General features: G+C 52.0%; 2 protein-coding genes across 2 annotated transcripts; one reads left to right on the top strand and one right to left on the bottom strand.

Annotated features, from left to right (window-relative positions):
* The first annotated feature begins 906 nt into the window (after nt 1–906).
* Nucleotides 907–1,814, top strand: LOC127344706 (uncharacterized protein At4g08330, chloroplastic). The gene is made up of 2 exons (XM_051371049.1): nt 907–1,045; nt 1,144–1,814. Exons 1-2 carry the CDS (start codon nt 999–1,001, stop codon nt 1,481–1,483), a joined length of 387 nt encoding a protein of 128 aa, XP_051227009.1. The 5' UTR covers nt 907–998; the 3' UTR covers nt 1,484–1,814.
* Nucleotides 1,815–3,976: 2,162 nt separating this feature from the next.
* LOC127344697 (uncharacterized) lies at nt 3,977–8,510 on the bottom strand. The gene is made up of 2 exons (XM_051371038.1): nt 6,265–8,510; nt 3,977–5,266 (listed from the first exon to the last, which is right to left on the bottom strand). The coding sequence occupies exon 1, from the start codon at nt 8,031–8,033 to the stop codon at nt 7,530–7,532; it is 504 nt and encodes a 167-aa protein (XP_051226998.1). The 5' UTR covers nt 8,034–8,510; the 3' UTR covers nt 3,977–5,266; nt 6,265–7,529.
* Between the last annotated feature and the right edge of the window lie 4,330 nt (nt 8,511–12,840).

Below are 12,840 nucleotides of genomic sequence, written 5' to 3'. Positions count from 1 at the left end.
TTTTTTGCAGGTATGCAAGGTTTCAATAAGAAAACAGACTAATGCATTCCTCCAAAATATTTTAAATTTCCTTGTAAGATAAAGCGGGGGGAGGACAGGACAAAGTCTCGTTTGAATGCCACACAGTAAAAAAAAAAAACAAATTCCATGTATAAATGAAAGAAAAGGTGTCTATTACATAAGAAAAATTTATATTCATCTGACGAGGCCAAAGATAAGGGGGGCCTTAAGTCATGGGCCTATTGATGGGCTAAACTGGGGACATTTTTAGAAAATTATTGGGCTCCAATGTCTATATCTCTATGTAAGTCCAGCATTATCTTAGGAGTCACTGTGAGGAGTAACATAGCATGTTATTAATCTATGTTAGTGCATACATACTGCGGAGTAACGTGTGTACTCAGTAAAGCTCGTCACAAAGTATTTTCTAATCTGAATCCAGTGATGCTAATTATGTACTATATAATAAATATATTTTTGCTCATCTTCTTTTGTCAAAGTTTATAGCACACCAAACTAAGTAGTGATTTGCCTCCACTTAGCAAAAATATTTGCCCCACTTAGCATATTTTTTTCCCAATAAAATTGTGGGTCCGCCCCTGATCGAGACTGAAGAAGAATGTATTAATATAGAGTTAACGAGAAAATTATGGCATAATTATAAGTTATTACTTTGAAAGCTCTTTTATACTAATTTGGATAATTATTAATAGATCGATAAAATAATAAAAATGTTTAAAAAGCTACAAGGGCCGGTTGCAACGTGGGCAGAGATGGGCGGCACCACCGCCCAGCCGAGCATGCGCATTGGCATGTTCCATCCTCCTTCGGCTCGCGTGGATTCTTTGCGGTCAGCGCCGGTGGGCCCCACGCGCTACTTCCTCGTCCTATTTATCCACACACGCGCACACTGACTCTCCGTGACTCGACCGCACACGGGACAACGAAACCTCGATCCAACAGTTGATCTGCGCAGGAAAAAGCTCTCGTCGACAATCATGGCGAAGCCGCCCGTCCCGATGATCATCTCCACCGTGACCTACTGGTGCGTCGACCTCACCTCCTCATCCGCTCCCCTGTTTCCTTCGATCCGATGTAACAGTACTTTGGCTTCGATCTGGGCTGACAGCTCTCTGCGTGCAGCTGCGGCGCCTGCGGGTACGACCTGAAGCTGAGCTCGCTGGCGCGGGACACGGCGTCGTCCGGCGGCGCGCGCCGGCGGCGGAGCGTGGTGGTGTTCGAGGCCATCGACGACACGCGGTTCGGCCACCTGGACGAGTTCCGCTGCCTCGACGTGCGCTCCCTCCGCCTCTTCGCGCGCCGCACGCGCCTGCTCTGCCGCAAGTGCGGCGCCCACCTCGGCTACGGCTACCACGAGCACGACACCGCCGCCGACAGCAAGCCGCCGCGGTACCACATCAAGATCCGGGCGCTACACCCCGCCTCCCCGGCCGCAAGACAATCGGATCCCGTGATCCCGTGATCTGATCTGACGGCCCTGCCCGTATTCTCTCGATTTCTCTCCTCTTGCCGCGTTCGCGAATCGCGGCGAGTCGCTGTCGCCCGCCGCTGTTACTTTCGCTCCTCCTCCAAGTGGCTCCCTCGCTCCGCTTGCATCTCAAGGATTGCGCAGACTGATTGATTGATGGATTGGGATTGTTTTTCTTTCTCATTTTTCACTCCGTATATAAATATACATGGCGAAATTATTGGTGTACAAAATTCTACATTATTCGTCTTGACTTGCTGTATTATACATGGAGCTAAAAGTCAAAAGTCTTGTTCTGCCAGCTCCGTCCGGCTGTGCTGCTGCAGCTTTCATCCGTTCACTGTTCCACTACTCTGAAGTCTGAACTTCCAACCTATATACAGTAGTAGGCTTGACATTGACCCCGTAGAGGGGATCACCTAGAGCACCAGTCATCACCCGACCAGGCCCCCGAAAAACGTTTTTTCTATCCGGACGGCGTAATTCGGCCCAGTCGCGCTCCTGGTTCCTCGTTTTCGTCCGGATTTAGGCCTAAATTCATCCGGCGATCCCACGCCATCCCCGGCCCCCCGGGGAGCGCTCGGGGAGTCCGGACGAAACGAAAGCGCGGGAAATACCGAGGAAACTTCCCGCGCATCTGGTGGCCCCAACTTGTCGGCGAGAGAAACCGATCGTCATCCTCATCGCATCGTCTTCCGCGCGCTGTAAAAGCCTGCCGCCGGTCTGCATTCGCCGGCCACGCGGCGAGTTAATGTCGTCGTCTTCCGCGCACGCATCGTCTTTCGCGCGCAGTTAAGGCTGCCGCCGGTCAGCTCGCCGCGGACGTGTCGCATTCCACGCGGCATTAATCCCCCGCGCCAGCCGCGCCTATATACGCCGCTCCGCTCGCCGCGAGGCGTACCCCGTGCTCCACTCTCCCTCCACTCTCCCTCTACTCTCCCGATGGCGTTCTACGACGACGACGGCGCAGCCAACAACGGCTTTCCCCGCCGGTCGCTCCACGCGTGGGAGGGGCACCTCCTCCACCAGGCGGGGTACCCTTGCCCGCCGGACACGAGGCCTCCCGGCGGCGGGTGGCGGCTCAGTGCTGGCGGCGTACCAATCCCGCCGCCGCCTCGGGGCCACGCCCTCGACGTCGCCATCGAGGAGGCGCGGATGACCATGACGGACGAGGAGCGCGCCGACCCGCGCCACCACCCCGACAATTACACGCGGTGGAACTCCTACTTCCTCCGCCGCGGGAGCGGGAGCCGGCGGCCTACGACGGCCCGCCGCCTCCGCCTCCGCGCAACAACGCCGCGGGCCGCCGACGCTGGTGGAGCGCGCCGGGCCGGACACTCGAGGCCGTCCTCGAGCACATCGAGGGCGGAAACTCCCCCGTGCTCACGATGCCCCCTGCATCGGCGAGCCACCGCCGGGGAAACGTCTGGCAGCCACGGCGCATGGCTGCCAGCTCGTCGTCTTCCGGATCGGCGCCGAGGTCATCCTTGGCGCCGGTGAAGAAGGAGGCGACGTCGCCTTCGACGCCGGGCGCGTGAAGAAGGAGTCGGCGTCACCGCCGCCGACCAGAGGGCGCAGCAGCGGCGCCCTCGTCATCCGCGACCAACCGTCGCAGCCTGGGCGGAAGAGGAAGGCGGCGAAGAAGGAGGACGCCGCGGCCGCCACCAACGCCGCCGCAAACAAAGCTCGCCGAGGAGGAGGCGAAGCGGGCGAAGGACGCCGCCGTGGCGGAGGCGATCGCCAGGTCGCTCAACGACCCGGTGCCCGCCGACAACGCCCTCCCCGAGGACGCCGCCCGGCGTGGTCGAGGCGCGACCGGGAGCGCGAGGAGGCGGAGCAGCCGGCGGCCGCTGGACCTGGCCGCCGCACGCCAACTCGCCGCCCGCGCCGCTCCAACCGCCGCCGACGACGTCGCGCGCTACCGCCGTCCTGCGACGCCTCCATCCGGCGTCGCTGTCCCCTTCGTCGACCTCGAGTCCTCCGACGACGAATGGTACAAGCCATCCCCGGGGTGGGGAGACGCCGGCCAGGGCAGCAGCAGCCAGGCCGTGCAGCCGAAGGTCGAGGACGACGGCTCCGACGACGACGGCGGCGACTACACGGTGTTCTACCGCCATTTCGGCATGTAGAGCGCCGTGTTTTAAAATTAGCATTTGAATTCCCCTAGCCGAATTCGAAATATAGTGGAATTCGGCCTCTATGTATGAACTCTGCCTGTTATATAATAAATATCATTAAATTTAGTCTATATTCGCCCGTTTTTAGCCGTAGTTTGTCAAGTTTCCGTTTTTCAAATTCGCATCGTCGACTTCGCCTGGGCACGCGGCTGGGAAACTACTCCTCCCCACGCCAAATCTTCCTCCAATCCGGACGAAAATTACGCCGAATTTGAGCGTGGGGAGCGCCAACGAGTGGGGATGCTCTCAGCTTCCCCTCCACATCGTGGATACCCAGGCTGAATCATACAATTTAACTGTATAGGACAACTAAACAATGAGCTTATTCCGAGGACTGCTCATGAAATTTATACTGTGCTCCATAGCCAGACAGCCAGGGATTCCGCATAAACCAGTTAACTTATATTATTAACAATATAAGAAAGTAAAACAACAAAATAGTTGGGGATTGCTCGAAATACTACCAAATAATAATCTGAGCCTGGGCACCGAGATACCCAAATCCAAAATCCACACCTGGAAAGACAAGTTTCAGAAGTTTGTATGCTGTAGGATCAACTTTGTGCCTATAAATTTTGGTTAAAAACACAGGTTGAAAACACAGCTATTGATGGCCAGTCCAAAAAAAAATATCAACCAAAATTTACAGGTAAATACTTCACCCTGTAGCGTTCATATGTCATCAGAACTTCTAACTGTGGTTTTAGTTGCTGCTTCTAGTTCCAAAAGATGGCCACCAGTAATACTACTGGGAAATTAACCCTGGTTCAAAGTGGATCCTGAGCTTCCTCCTGTAATCCCATCCTGATCAGCTGTCACTGTGCATCTTATCTTGATTCATGTATCCTGTGTTTATCTTCTCCTGAAACTCCTACACACTGAAAACTACATGTACGTAGTTCAAAGTTGAGAAAAAAAACAGCAAACAAGCAACAGTTAGGCATACCTTTGTTCTCAGAAATGGATGCTGCCAATAAGGAAGACAAACAATCAGGAAGGCAGGTGCAAGCTCTGGAGTCTGCCAAGTGACTGAACTAGCATGCAACAGAAATGGATGTCGCCCTACCGACACCAACACCCCTACCATCTTCTCCATTATCAGCAAACAGTGGTTGATGGGTAGAGGACAGGCAGAGAGGGCAAGGTAAACATGGCTTTTGTGTGAGTTAGTGTTGGATTTGCCATATAGTGGCACAAGTTACTGTGTAGTAGTAATGTGTAGAGGTGATGCTGCATGGGGTACAGGCTACTGCCTACACAAGTACTTCCGTTTGCTCACATGTCCCTTTCAGATATAAAGGAACTTGACAGTACGCTCCTATCGACCTAACATCATTTGCCTGCTAAAGTTACAACTTCAAGATTTTACCATGCAAACCCGAGCTCCAATAATGGCACCATGTACCAAGAGCTTGCATCAAGGGATGTGAGCAGAACTGGGATTTAACCGGTTGATTTGTGAACGGGATAGAAACTAACCTGCTGAATTCTGCAGTCATAATACTGTTGCATCTTCAACACGCTTCCAGAAAATCAGAAAGCAAGCCTGGAACAATATGATCAACCACATTTCATGAACCACATTTGTGACTCGTGAGTTCTGCATAAACCAAATTCACTCGATAAATCAAATGCTCAAGGGCGTAGAACTTAAGTAGTGAAGCATCAAATGTGCTAAGTAAAGCAACAGTCTGTGTTGTTATTCAGAAGGCAAGCAACACCCATTTTTCAAATAAAGAAACTGAGGAAGTACATAATCCTTCTCCAGCATAATACCAGAAGACAAACCACAGAATGTTATATGTACACGTCCAAAGAAGGATCAACACCGTGCCATACAACTCAACCCAAAACCAAGTCTAAGGGAGCAGTTGGCGAAGACCCCGGGCACCTGCGTCCGCCCACTGCCGCGCCTCAGCTCTGATAGTATCAAGCAGGGAGGACACCGATGGGCGCGCATTGTAAAAGACTGCAGCGTTCCGGTGTTTCCAGATCCACCACGCCGTGAGCATGATCAATGACGAGGTCTGTGTTGTTATTCAGAAGGCAAGCAACACCCATTTTTCACATAAAGAAACTGAGGAAGCACAGAATCCTTCTCCAGCATAATACCAGAAGACAAACTACAGAGCAAGTTTAGCAACCGCATAGCACACACCCATCATTGGGATCGCTGGAAGACTGGTTGTATTTGCTCTTACAGCTCTAAATCTAAAAGACAAAGATATTCTCCTCACTATGTGATGCTCAACAGCTTGTAATCTGAGAAGAGATCAACTTATTAAACCCTACCCAACTTTCTACAAGGCATCTGTAAATGAAATTGACTTTGGGTAAGAGTAAAGTTCACAAGGAATTTTGCTTTTGACTGCTGTGTCGAAAGTACAGTTTGTAGGTTGTGCACCGTGAGGATTAGAAAAAGTATCGAGACGAAATAATGTGCTTCTATTTTTGACAAAAAGATTGTTCCTAGCCAAGGCTAACACGTGACATACAACAGACAAAAGGGCATACTGGAGAGAAATTCTCAAGTCTTCAGCACTTCATAGAAATTGAAGATATTCAAGTATAAAGATGACAGTTCATGTTCTGCATTACCTTACCCTAGCAGATTCCTTCAAACATGTCTGGTGCTTATTGTCTCTTTTCAAGTTCATTCTTGTAGTCCTTCCTTTTGAGACTCAGTCTGGGGTTGCTCGACTTACTTTATGACCTGGAGCGAAGAATGGTCATGGAATTATGAATAAATAGGTTAGTCAAATGATAGAATATCCTAATAGGAAGAATCCGGTTAGAGTTAGGAAAATGGGATAAATATAATACACCGTGATACCAAAGATTGCCTTAGTATAAAAAAATGATGATGTGTTTGAACAACAAGGTCATTCTATTCTCCTCAGCTCTCATAAGCAATGTGATTCTCAGTCCTCAAGGACCCTGAACATCAATTGGTTTCCTCATTATGGCATACTAGATGAAGAAGCTTTGCCTGAACAGATCGGCTTAACTGGCCACCATGATATATTCTATCGCATCCAGTTTTGATTTCTGAGTAATTGCTAAACCTATGCAACATTAGTCAAATACATAAGGGATGAAGCTGCCAGAGTTATGTGAGGCTTATCAATCTGGGTAGTGACTACATAACTAGGGTCTTAAATGGGATCCCACTTATATCCCAAGTTCGTTTGAGGGTTTTTAGTTTACATTTTGAGAAAGAAAAAAATGAACTAGAACTCTCCGGATGAACTAGTGGTGGGTTATAAGTCCCAATTATATCCCAATGACCCCATACATTACCTACGTGAGAGTAACACAGGAGCAGTAGAAAAGAGTATATCTATATGTACTGCTGATTAGTTTTTAGGACATGCTCCGGTGTAATATACCATAGATCTAAAGTTGCTGTGCTCTTACAATATTGGGCAGGTATACAGCAAGTGGGCTGTAAAGAACAACTGAGGGAGCAGGGTAGAATAAGCTGTTTGTCGGTCTGGGTATGCCCTCAGGCAAAATCAACCAAAACTTGCCTGCAAGGACGGTAGTAGTGTTATTTGTGATTTGGTACTGGATGGAGTTTATGTAACGGTATTCCAGTTTAGTTGTTTAGATTTGAACTTCTGCTTGGTGCTTCTTATTGGTAGGATGGTTACCCCTGCAAAGGTGCATGTACTGTACATTTGTACATCATTGTTTTTTTGACAACTCAACGGTGGGAGGCAAAAAAACCCCACCTGAAGTCCTTTCTCACTTTTTATTTCAACGTGAAAGCGGCAAGGCCCCAGGGAGGTACAGGGAGGCTAAGAAGGAGGTACAAAAGGGGTGAGAAGAGAAGCCCAACTGAAAATAAAAACACACACTCATCACAGGGCATTCTCCCGCAGCTGTAGCAGCCACACATCTACTGAATGTCGCGAGGCGTGACGAGGTAGACGGTGAATCCAGAGCTCGCAGTGATCCACCAGCATAGCAACCATGCACCGAGTGCGCATCCGGACATTATCAAAGACCATACGATTCCTGCTCTTCCATATTATCCAGAGCAGCAGGAGCACCAGCGAATTTCGGACAAGGGGAGCGTGAGCATGGAGCGGGCCGGCGAGCGCAACGCAGACACCCTCCAGGTCGTCTGCCATGGCTGCGGCAGGGGCTCCAACAGCGGAGAACAACGGTGTCAGGCGCGCGCATCTGGAGAAGAGGTGGAGCTGGTCTTCGTCTTCATTGCAGAAGGGGCAGCACGGGGAGGGAAGGCACCCATGCCGATGAAGGAGCGCGCGCGTCCTGGTGTTCCCATGCCGAGCAATCCAGAAGAACATCCGGACTTTCAGAGGAGCGAAGTTTTCCCAGTTGGTGTCCATCAAAGGCATGGCCACGCCCGAGTAGCGAATGATGCGATACGCAGCCACCGCGGTGAACTTGGCCCCTCCTGGGAGCAGGCGCGAGTCTCGCTCCTCAGCCAATGTAGCATTCCAGAGGGACGCCTCTAGGACAGCCAGCTGCCTTTGCACCGTGACGGTAAGCCGGCCCTGCAGTGGGAGATCGGGGCGAGCTTGACGGAGGGCGTCGGCGACCGTGAGCGCGGGGGCCGTGCAGTGGGTCAACAGGGCGGGGAGGCAAGAGAACAGGGGCCCCGCGGCGTGCCAATTGTCGAACCAGAACGAGGTGGCCGCACCGTCGCCCACCCTAACGTTGGTGAGCCCACGGTAAGTGGCGAACAGCCGCTTGAACCCACGCCAGGCTGGAGTGTCTGTCGGCAGCGGCGGGCTAGAGATGCCGCCCTCCCCATACCAGCGACGGACCCACCGTGTCCAGGGTGTGTCATCGCCTTCGGACCCATCATTTTTTTATTTTTTTTTTGTCTGCTGATTGCTAAACAGAGGACAAGTAGGAAGCATGGAAGAGCTGTTGGTGTAAACTAGCAACAGCATTTGTAGGAGAACTAACCTTTGATTAACTTAACTTGTCATGGTCCATTCTTGTTAACAACAAGGAAGGAACTACAATTATTTTTTGTAGGAAACTAGAAAGTGGAAAACAGACTCCCCTCTCATACACACTAGGGTTTATGTCGGATAAATTATGGTCTAATGTGAGAAGGGTGTTTTCCTTCTACACTTGAAGATAACTGTTACCAGATTCCCAGATAGTTCTGTTTATATAAGGACATAATAAGGCATAATGGGCAATCCCCTAGTTTGTGAACTTGTGAAATATTTGGAAACCCCTGGTTACATAACCATCGATCAGCTTCATTTAAACAGCGATAGTTGAGATTCCACTGGCAAACAAGCATGCAGCATCCCGTTACAGATTTACCTTCCTGTTGCATTCATGACGAAGAATAGATGGCAGTTGTTAGTAACTCCTGAATAGCTGTAGGACAACCTCTGATGCAGCATTCAGCAAACCAGGGACTTGATCTCATTTGCCAGTATTTGTCATTTTTCTTCCGCTTGCCAGGAACAGAGCAGAGTCGTCAGTTTCCTCAACTTTCGTTAGATTTCGGAACATGGAAGTTGCTAGCAGATGTTTTAGGATGTGTTTGGTTGGGGGAGCTGGGTCGACTAGCGTCGGGTCGCACCGGTTCGCCCGTTGTTTGGTTCGCGAGCGGTAGGGGGTGGAGCGGCCCGCGAGGGAATATACCCAAAATATGCTGTATGGGGCGAAACGGCAAAATCGGTGGAATCACGCGGCCCGCGAGTGGACTCGCTCAATCGCCCCCTTCGCTCACCCCTCGAGTCCTCGACCTCTCCTGGCTCCCTCCACGATCCGCGCGGGTACTGCAACCGGAGCAGCGCGGCGCGGCGGCGGCTTGGGAAGGAGCGGCGCGGGAAGGAGCGGCGCGGCGGCGGTCTGTGGGCTCCAGGCGGCAGCGCGCGAGCCCTTGACATGGCGGCAGCAGCCCTCCAGCGGCAGCGCGCGAGCCCCTCGAGATGGCAGCGCGGAGGTCCTCCGAGGCGGCGGCGTCGAGCCGTGCAGGCGGCAGCGCGCGAGACCCCCAAGCGGCGGCGGCGGTTTCCCTCCAAGCGGAGGCGCCAGTTTCCAGGGGAGGCGGCAGCAGCTAGTGCCCGTGTAGGGGGAGGCGGCAGCGGCGGTTGCCGGCGTCAGGGGAGGCGGCTGTAGTGGTTTTCGGGTGTTGGGGAGGTAGCAGCGGCGTTCGACGGAGGCGGGGAAGGCGGCGGAGGTCGCTGGTGGCGCGGATGGTCGAGGCGGCGCGGGAAGGAGCGGCGACGGCAACCTGTGAAGCAGTAGTAGCGGCAAGGGACACCGGCAGCCTCCATTCACCACTCAGACTCAAACAACCAAACACGAGAGTGGTTTGTTCCATTCACTCCCACTCAAGAAACCAATCACGAAACTCGTTTCGCTCCACTCAGACAACCAAACAGTCAGACGAATGGGGTGGTCCGGCAAAATATGGTTGGCCATAACCCATGCAGTCTGAATCCCCAACCAAACACATCCTTACAGAGGAAACAGGAACAACATGATCTAACGATCTTATGGAGGAACACTGCATGAGTTACAATACATTTTTTTTTTTGAACTTATGAGTTACATTAATTAGTTATATGCCTTCCGCTAATTCAATGCATCGAACCTGAATCACACACTAAACGTAGTTGCCTGGTGGGTGCGGCAGCATACATATGGCATGAGCCGTACGGCCAGTTATGTAGTCATGAGTTGGGAACTTGAGGAACATGTAGCTTAAGCATCTATTGTTGATCTGGAAAGTCCAGAGAAAAAGCCATCGCGTCAAGGATGCTATGGGCGATGCTATTGCTCAGGATGCATGGATCGAAGCGAAGGATCCCAATATCTCAATCTAAACCACGGGCCAGGAACTACGGCGGCGGTCAGAAACAGCTGCGAGATTGAGGCAGCCAACAGATCAACCAGACCAACCAACTAACCACGGAGAAAAAGAAAAACCAGCAGCTAACTAACCGCGTGCGCGCCCCGGTCGAACGGATGGAGATAGATCCGCCGGGAAGCAAGGGCAGCAGGAAACCCAAACAGAGCCGGAGAAGAAGAGGCGAAACCGCCGCACCAACCTCACGCCGTTACGCTGGGGTCCGGGCGGGGCGGACGCTGCATGGCGTCGGAGCCACCACTCCGGGTAGCAGCATCCGTCCGCGGCCGCGCGCCGCGGGCGGTGGGCCACCCACCTCGCCGCCGTCGCCAGCTCCGCTCCACCGAACCCATCACCTCGGCGCCAGCTTTGGGAAATGTTGGAGATGTTTTTTGGGGAGATTTTTGTGTGTCGGTGCTGATCGGGAACCAAATCGTAACCGCCTGGGCGTGTGGCTGACGAGAGGCCAGATTCGCGCACACGGTGACGAAGATGGCAAAGATGGCGCGGGGAGGTCGCTGCGCTCGTGGATGTGACAGTACGACTTGTGTGACAGTATGACTGACGTGGTAGGCAGTTAGGTCAAAGGTCGACGGTATACATGACCCACGATCATTTTGAGTCCAGTTTTGTTCGTCAACCTGAACAACGGAACATGGAGAGCGTCTTTCCAAAGGAACATAGCATGGGTTGTGTGTTAAAAGAAAATTGTTCATTAACCTCTTCGGCCTGTCACGGTGTTTGAAAACAATTTGGACTAAAGTCAAGTTCGCCTTGGAAGGGGACGAAAACGCAAAGTTTTTCCATGCCTCTGCTACGTGCAAGCTCCGTCGCAGCACCATCACGTCTCTGACCGTGGATGGTGTTGACACCTCTGACCATGCCGGTAAGGACAACATCCTTAAGTCCTTTTTCTCCAACTTGCTGGGTACGGTCTCCACCACTTCCTGGAGGTTCGACCTCCCCTCCCTCTACCCGGATGCTCCTTCCCTTTCAACCTACCTCAGTGTCCCCTTCACTCAACAGGAAATTAGGGAGGCCTTTTCGTCGATGAACACATTGTCTAGCCCTGGTCCGGATGGTTTTGGTCCGGCTTTTTTCTCCACTTTCTGCGACACGGTGTCCCCCGACGTCTTCAAAGTGTTCTCCTCCGTCTATGACGGATCTGTTGGTCTCCCTCGTATTAATAGGGCCTTCCTCGTCCTTCTGCCTAAGACTGACTCCGCCACTCCCTCTGATTCCCGGCCTATCTCTCTCCAAAACTGCATCATGAAAGCCATCACCAAGGTCCTTACGACTAGACTAGAAATTGCTATCCACGGCCTGGTGGATGCCGATCAAACTGGGTTCCTCTCTGGGCGGCGCATCTCGGAGAATATTGTGTATGATGCCTGATGGGATTCGTAGCATAGAAAACAAAAAAAATTCCTACCGCAAGAACGAATAACAAGCCAAGATCCAATCTAGTAGATGGTAGCAACGAGAAAATCATGAGACTAACCCTCGAAGATTCCAAAGCCTACGAGATTAGATCTCGTTGTTGATGTAGTCGATCACTTGCCGCTTTCAAAAGCGCGAAGAAGATCTTGACGGTGCCACAGTCGGGCAGCACCTCCGTACTCGGTCACACGTTCGGTGTTGATGACGACGTCCTTCTCCCTGTTCCAGTGGGCAGCGGATGTAGTAGATCCTCCTCGGAATCCCGACAGCACGACGGCGTGGTGTCGGTGGTGGTGGAGATCTCCGGCAGGGCTTCGCCTAAGCGCTACGGGAGAAGTGGGAGGAGGGAGGTCGGCTAGGGTTTGGGGAGAGGGGTGCCGGCCTTGGTGCCCTTGGGTGGTGCGGCTGGTGTGGTAGCCGGCCCCCTCCCTCTCCTCCTCATTATATAGGTGGAACCCCTAGGGTTTGCCCAAAGATTCGACTAAGACCCCAATTCAAAACCTTCCATATGGATGAAACCTAGGGGGATAGGGACTCCTCCCTTTCCTTCCCTCTTTGCCGGCCATGGTGGTGGAGTCCACCATGGACTCCACCTTCCCCTTAGGGTGACCGGCTAGGGTTTGTGGAGTCCAACCGGGACTCCACCTTCCATGGTGATTTCTTCCAGAAGGTTCTAAAACATTCTAGCGCCTTCCATAAATGCATCGGATCATTTCCAAACTTGGAAAGTGACTTCCTATATATGAATCTTATTCTCCGGACCATTTCGAAAATCCTCGTGATGTCCTGGATCCCATCCAAGACTCCGAACAACATTCGAACTCCATTCCATATTCCATATCTACTTAAAATGATATCAAACCTTAAGTGTGTCACCC

Source organism: Lolium perenne, chromosome 1, assembly GCF_019359855.2.
Source record: "Lolium perenne isolate Kyuss_39 chromosome 1, Kyuss_2.0, whole genome shotgun sequence".
Classification (NCBI taxonomy): Eukaryota; Viridiplantae; Streptophyta; class Magnoliopsida; order Poales; family Poaceae; genus Lolium; species Lolium perenne.
This window is presented reverse-complemented; position numbering and strand designations above follow the sequence as displayed.

Excerpts from the sequence above, each read along its gene's own strand:
- LOC127344706 (XM_051371049.1), top strand. The coding sequence starts at position 999 with ATGGCGAAGCCGCCCGTCCCGATGATCATCTCCACCGTGACCTACTG. Across the intron at positions 1,046-1,143 it reads ATCTCCACCGTGACCTACTG|CTGCGGCGCCTGCGGGTACG; the intron begins GTGCGTCGACCT and ends CTCTGCGTGCAG.
- LOC127344697 (XM_051371038.1), bottom strand. The coding sequence starts at position 8,033 with ATGCCTTTGATGGACACCAACTGGGAAAACTTCGCTCCTCTGAAAGTC.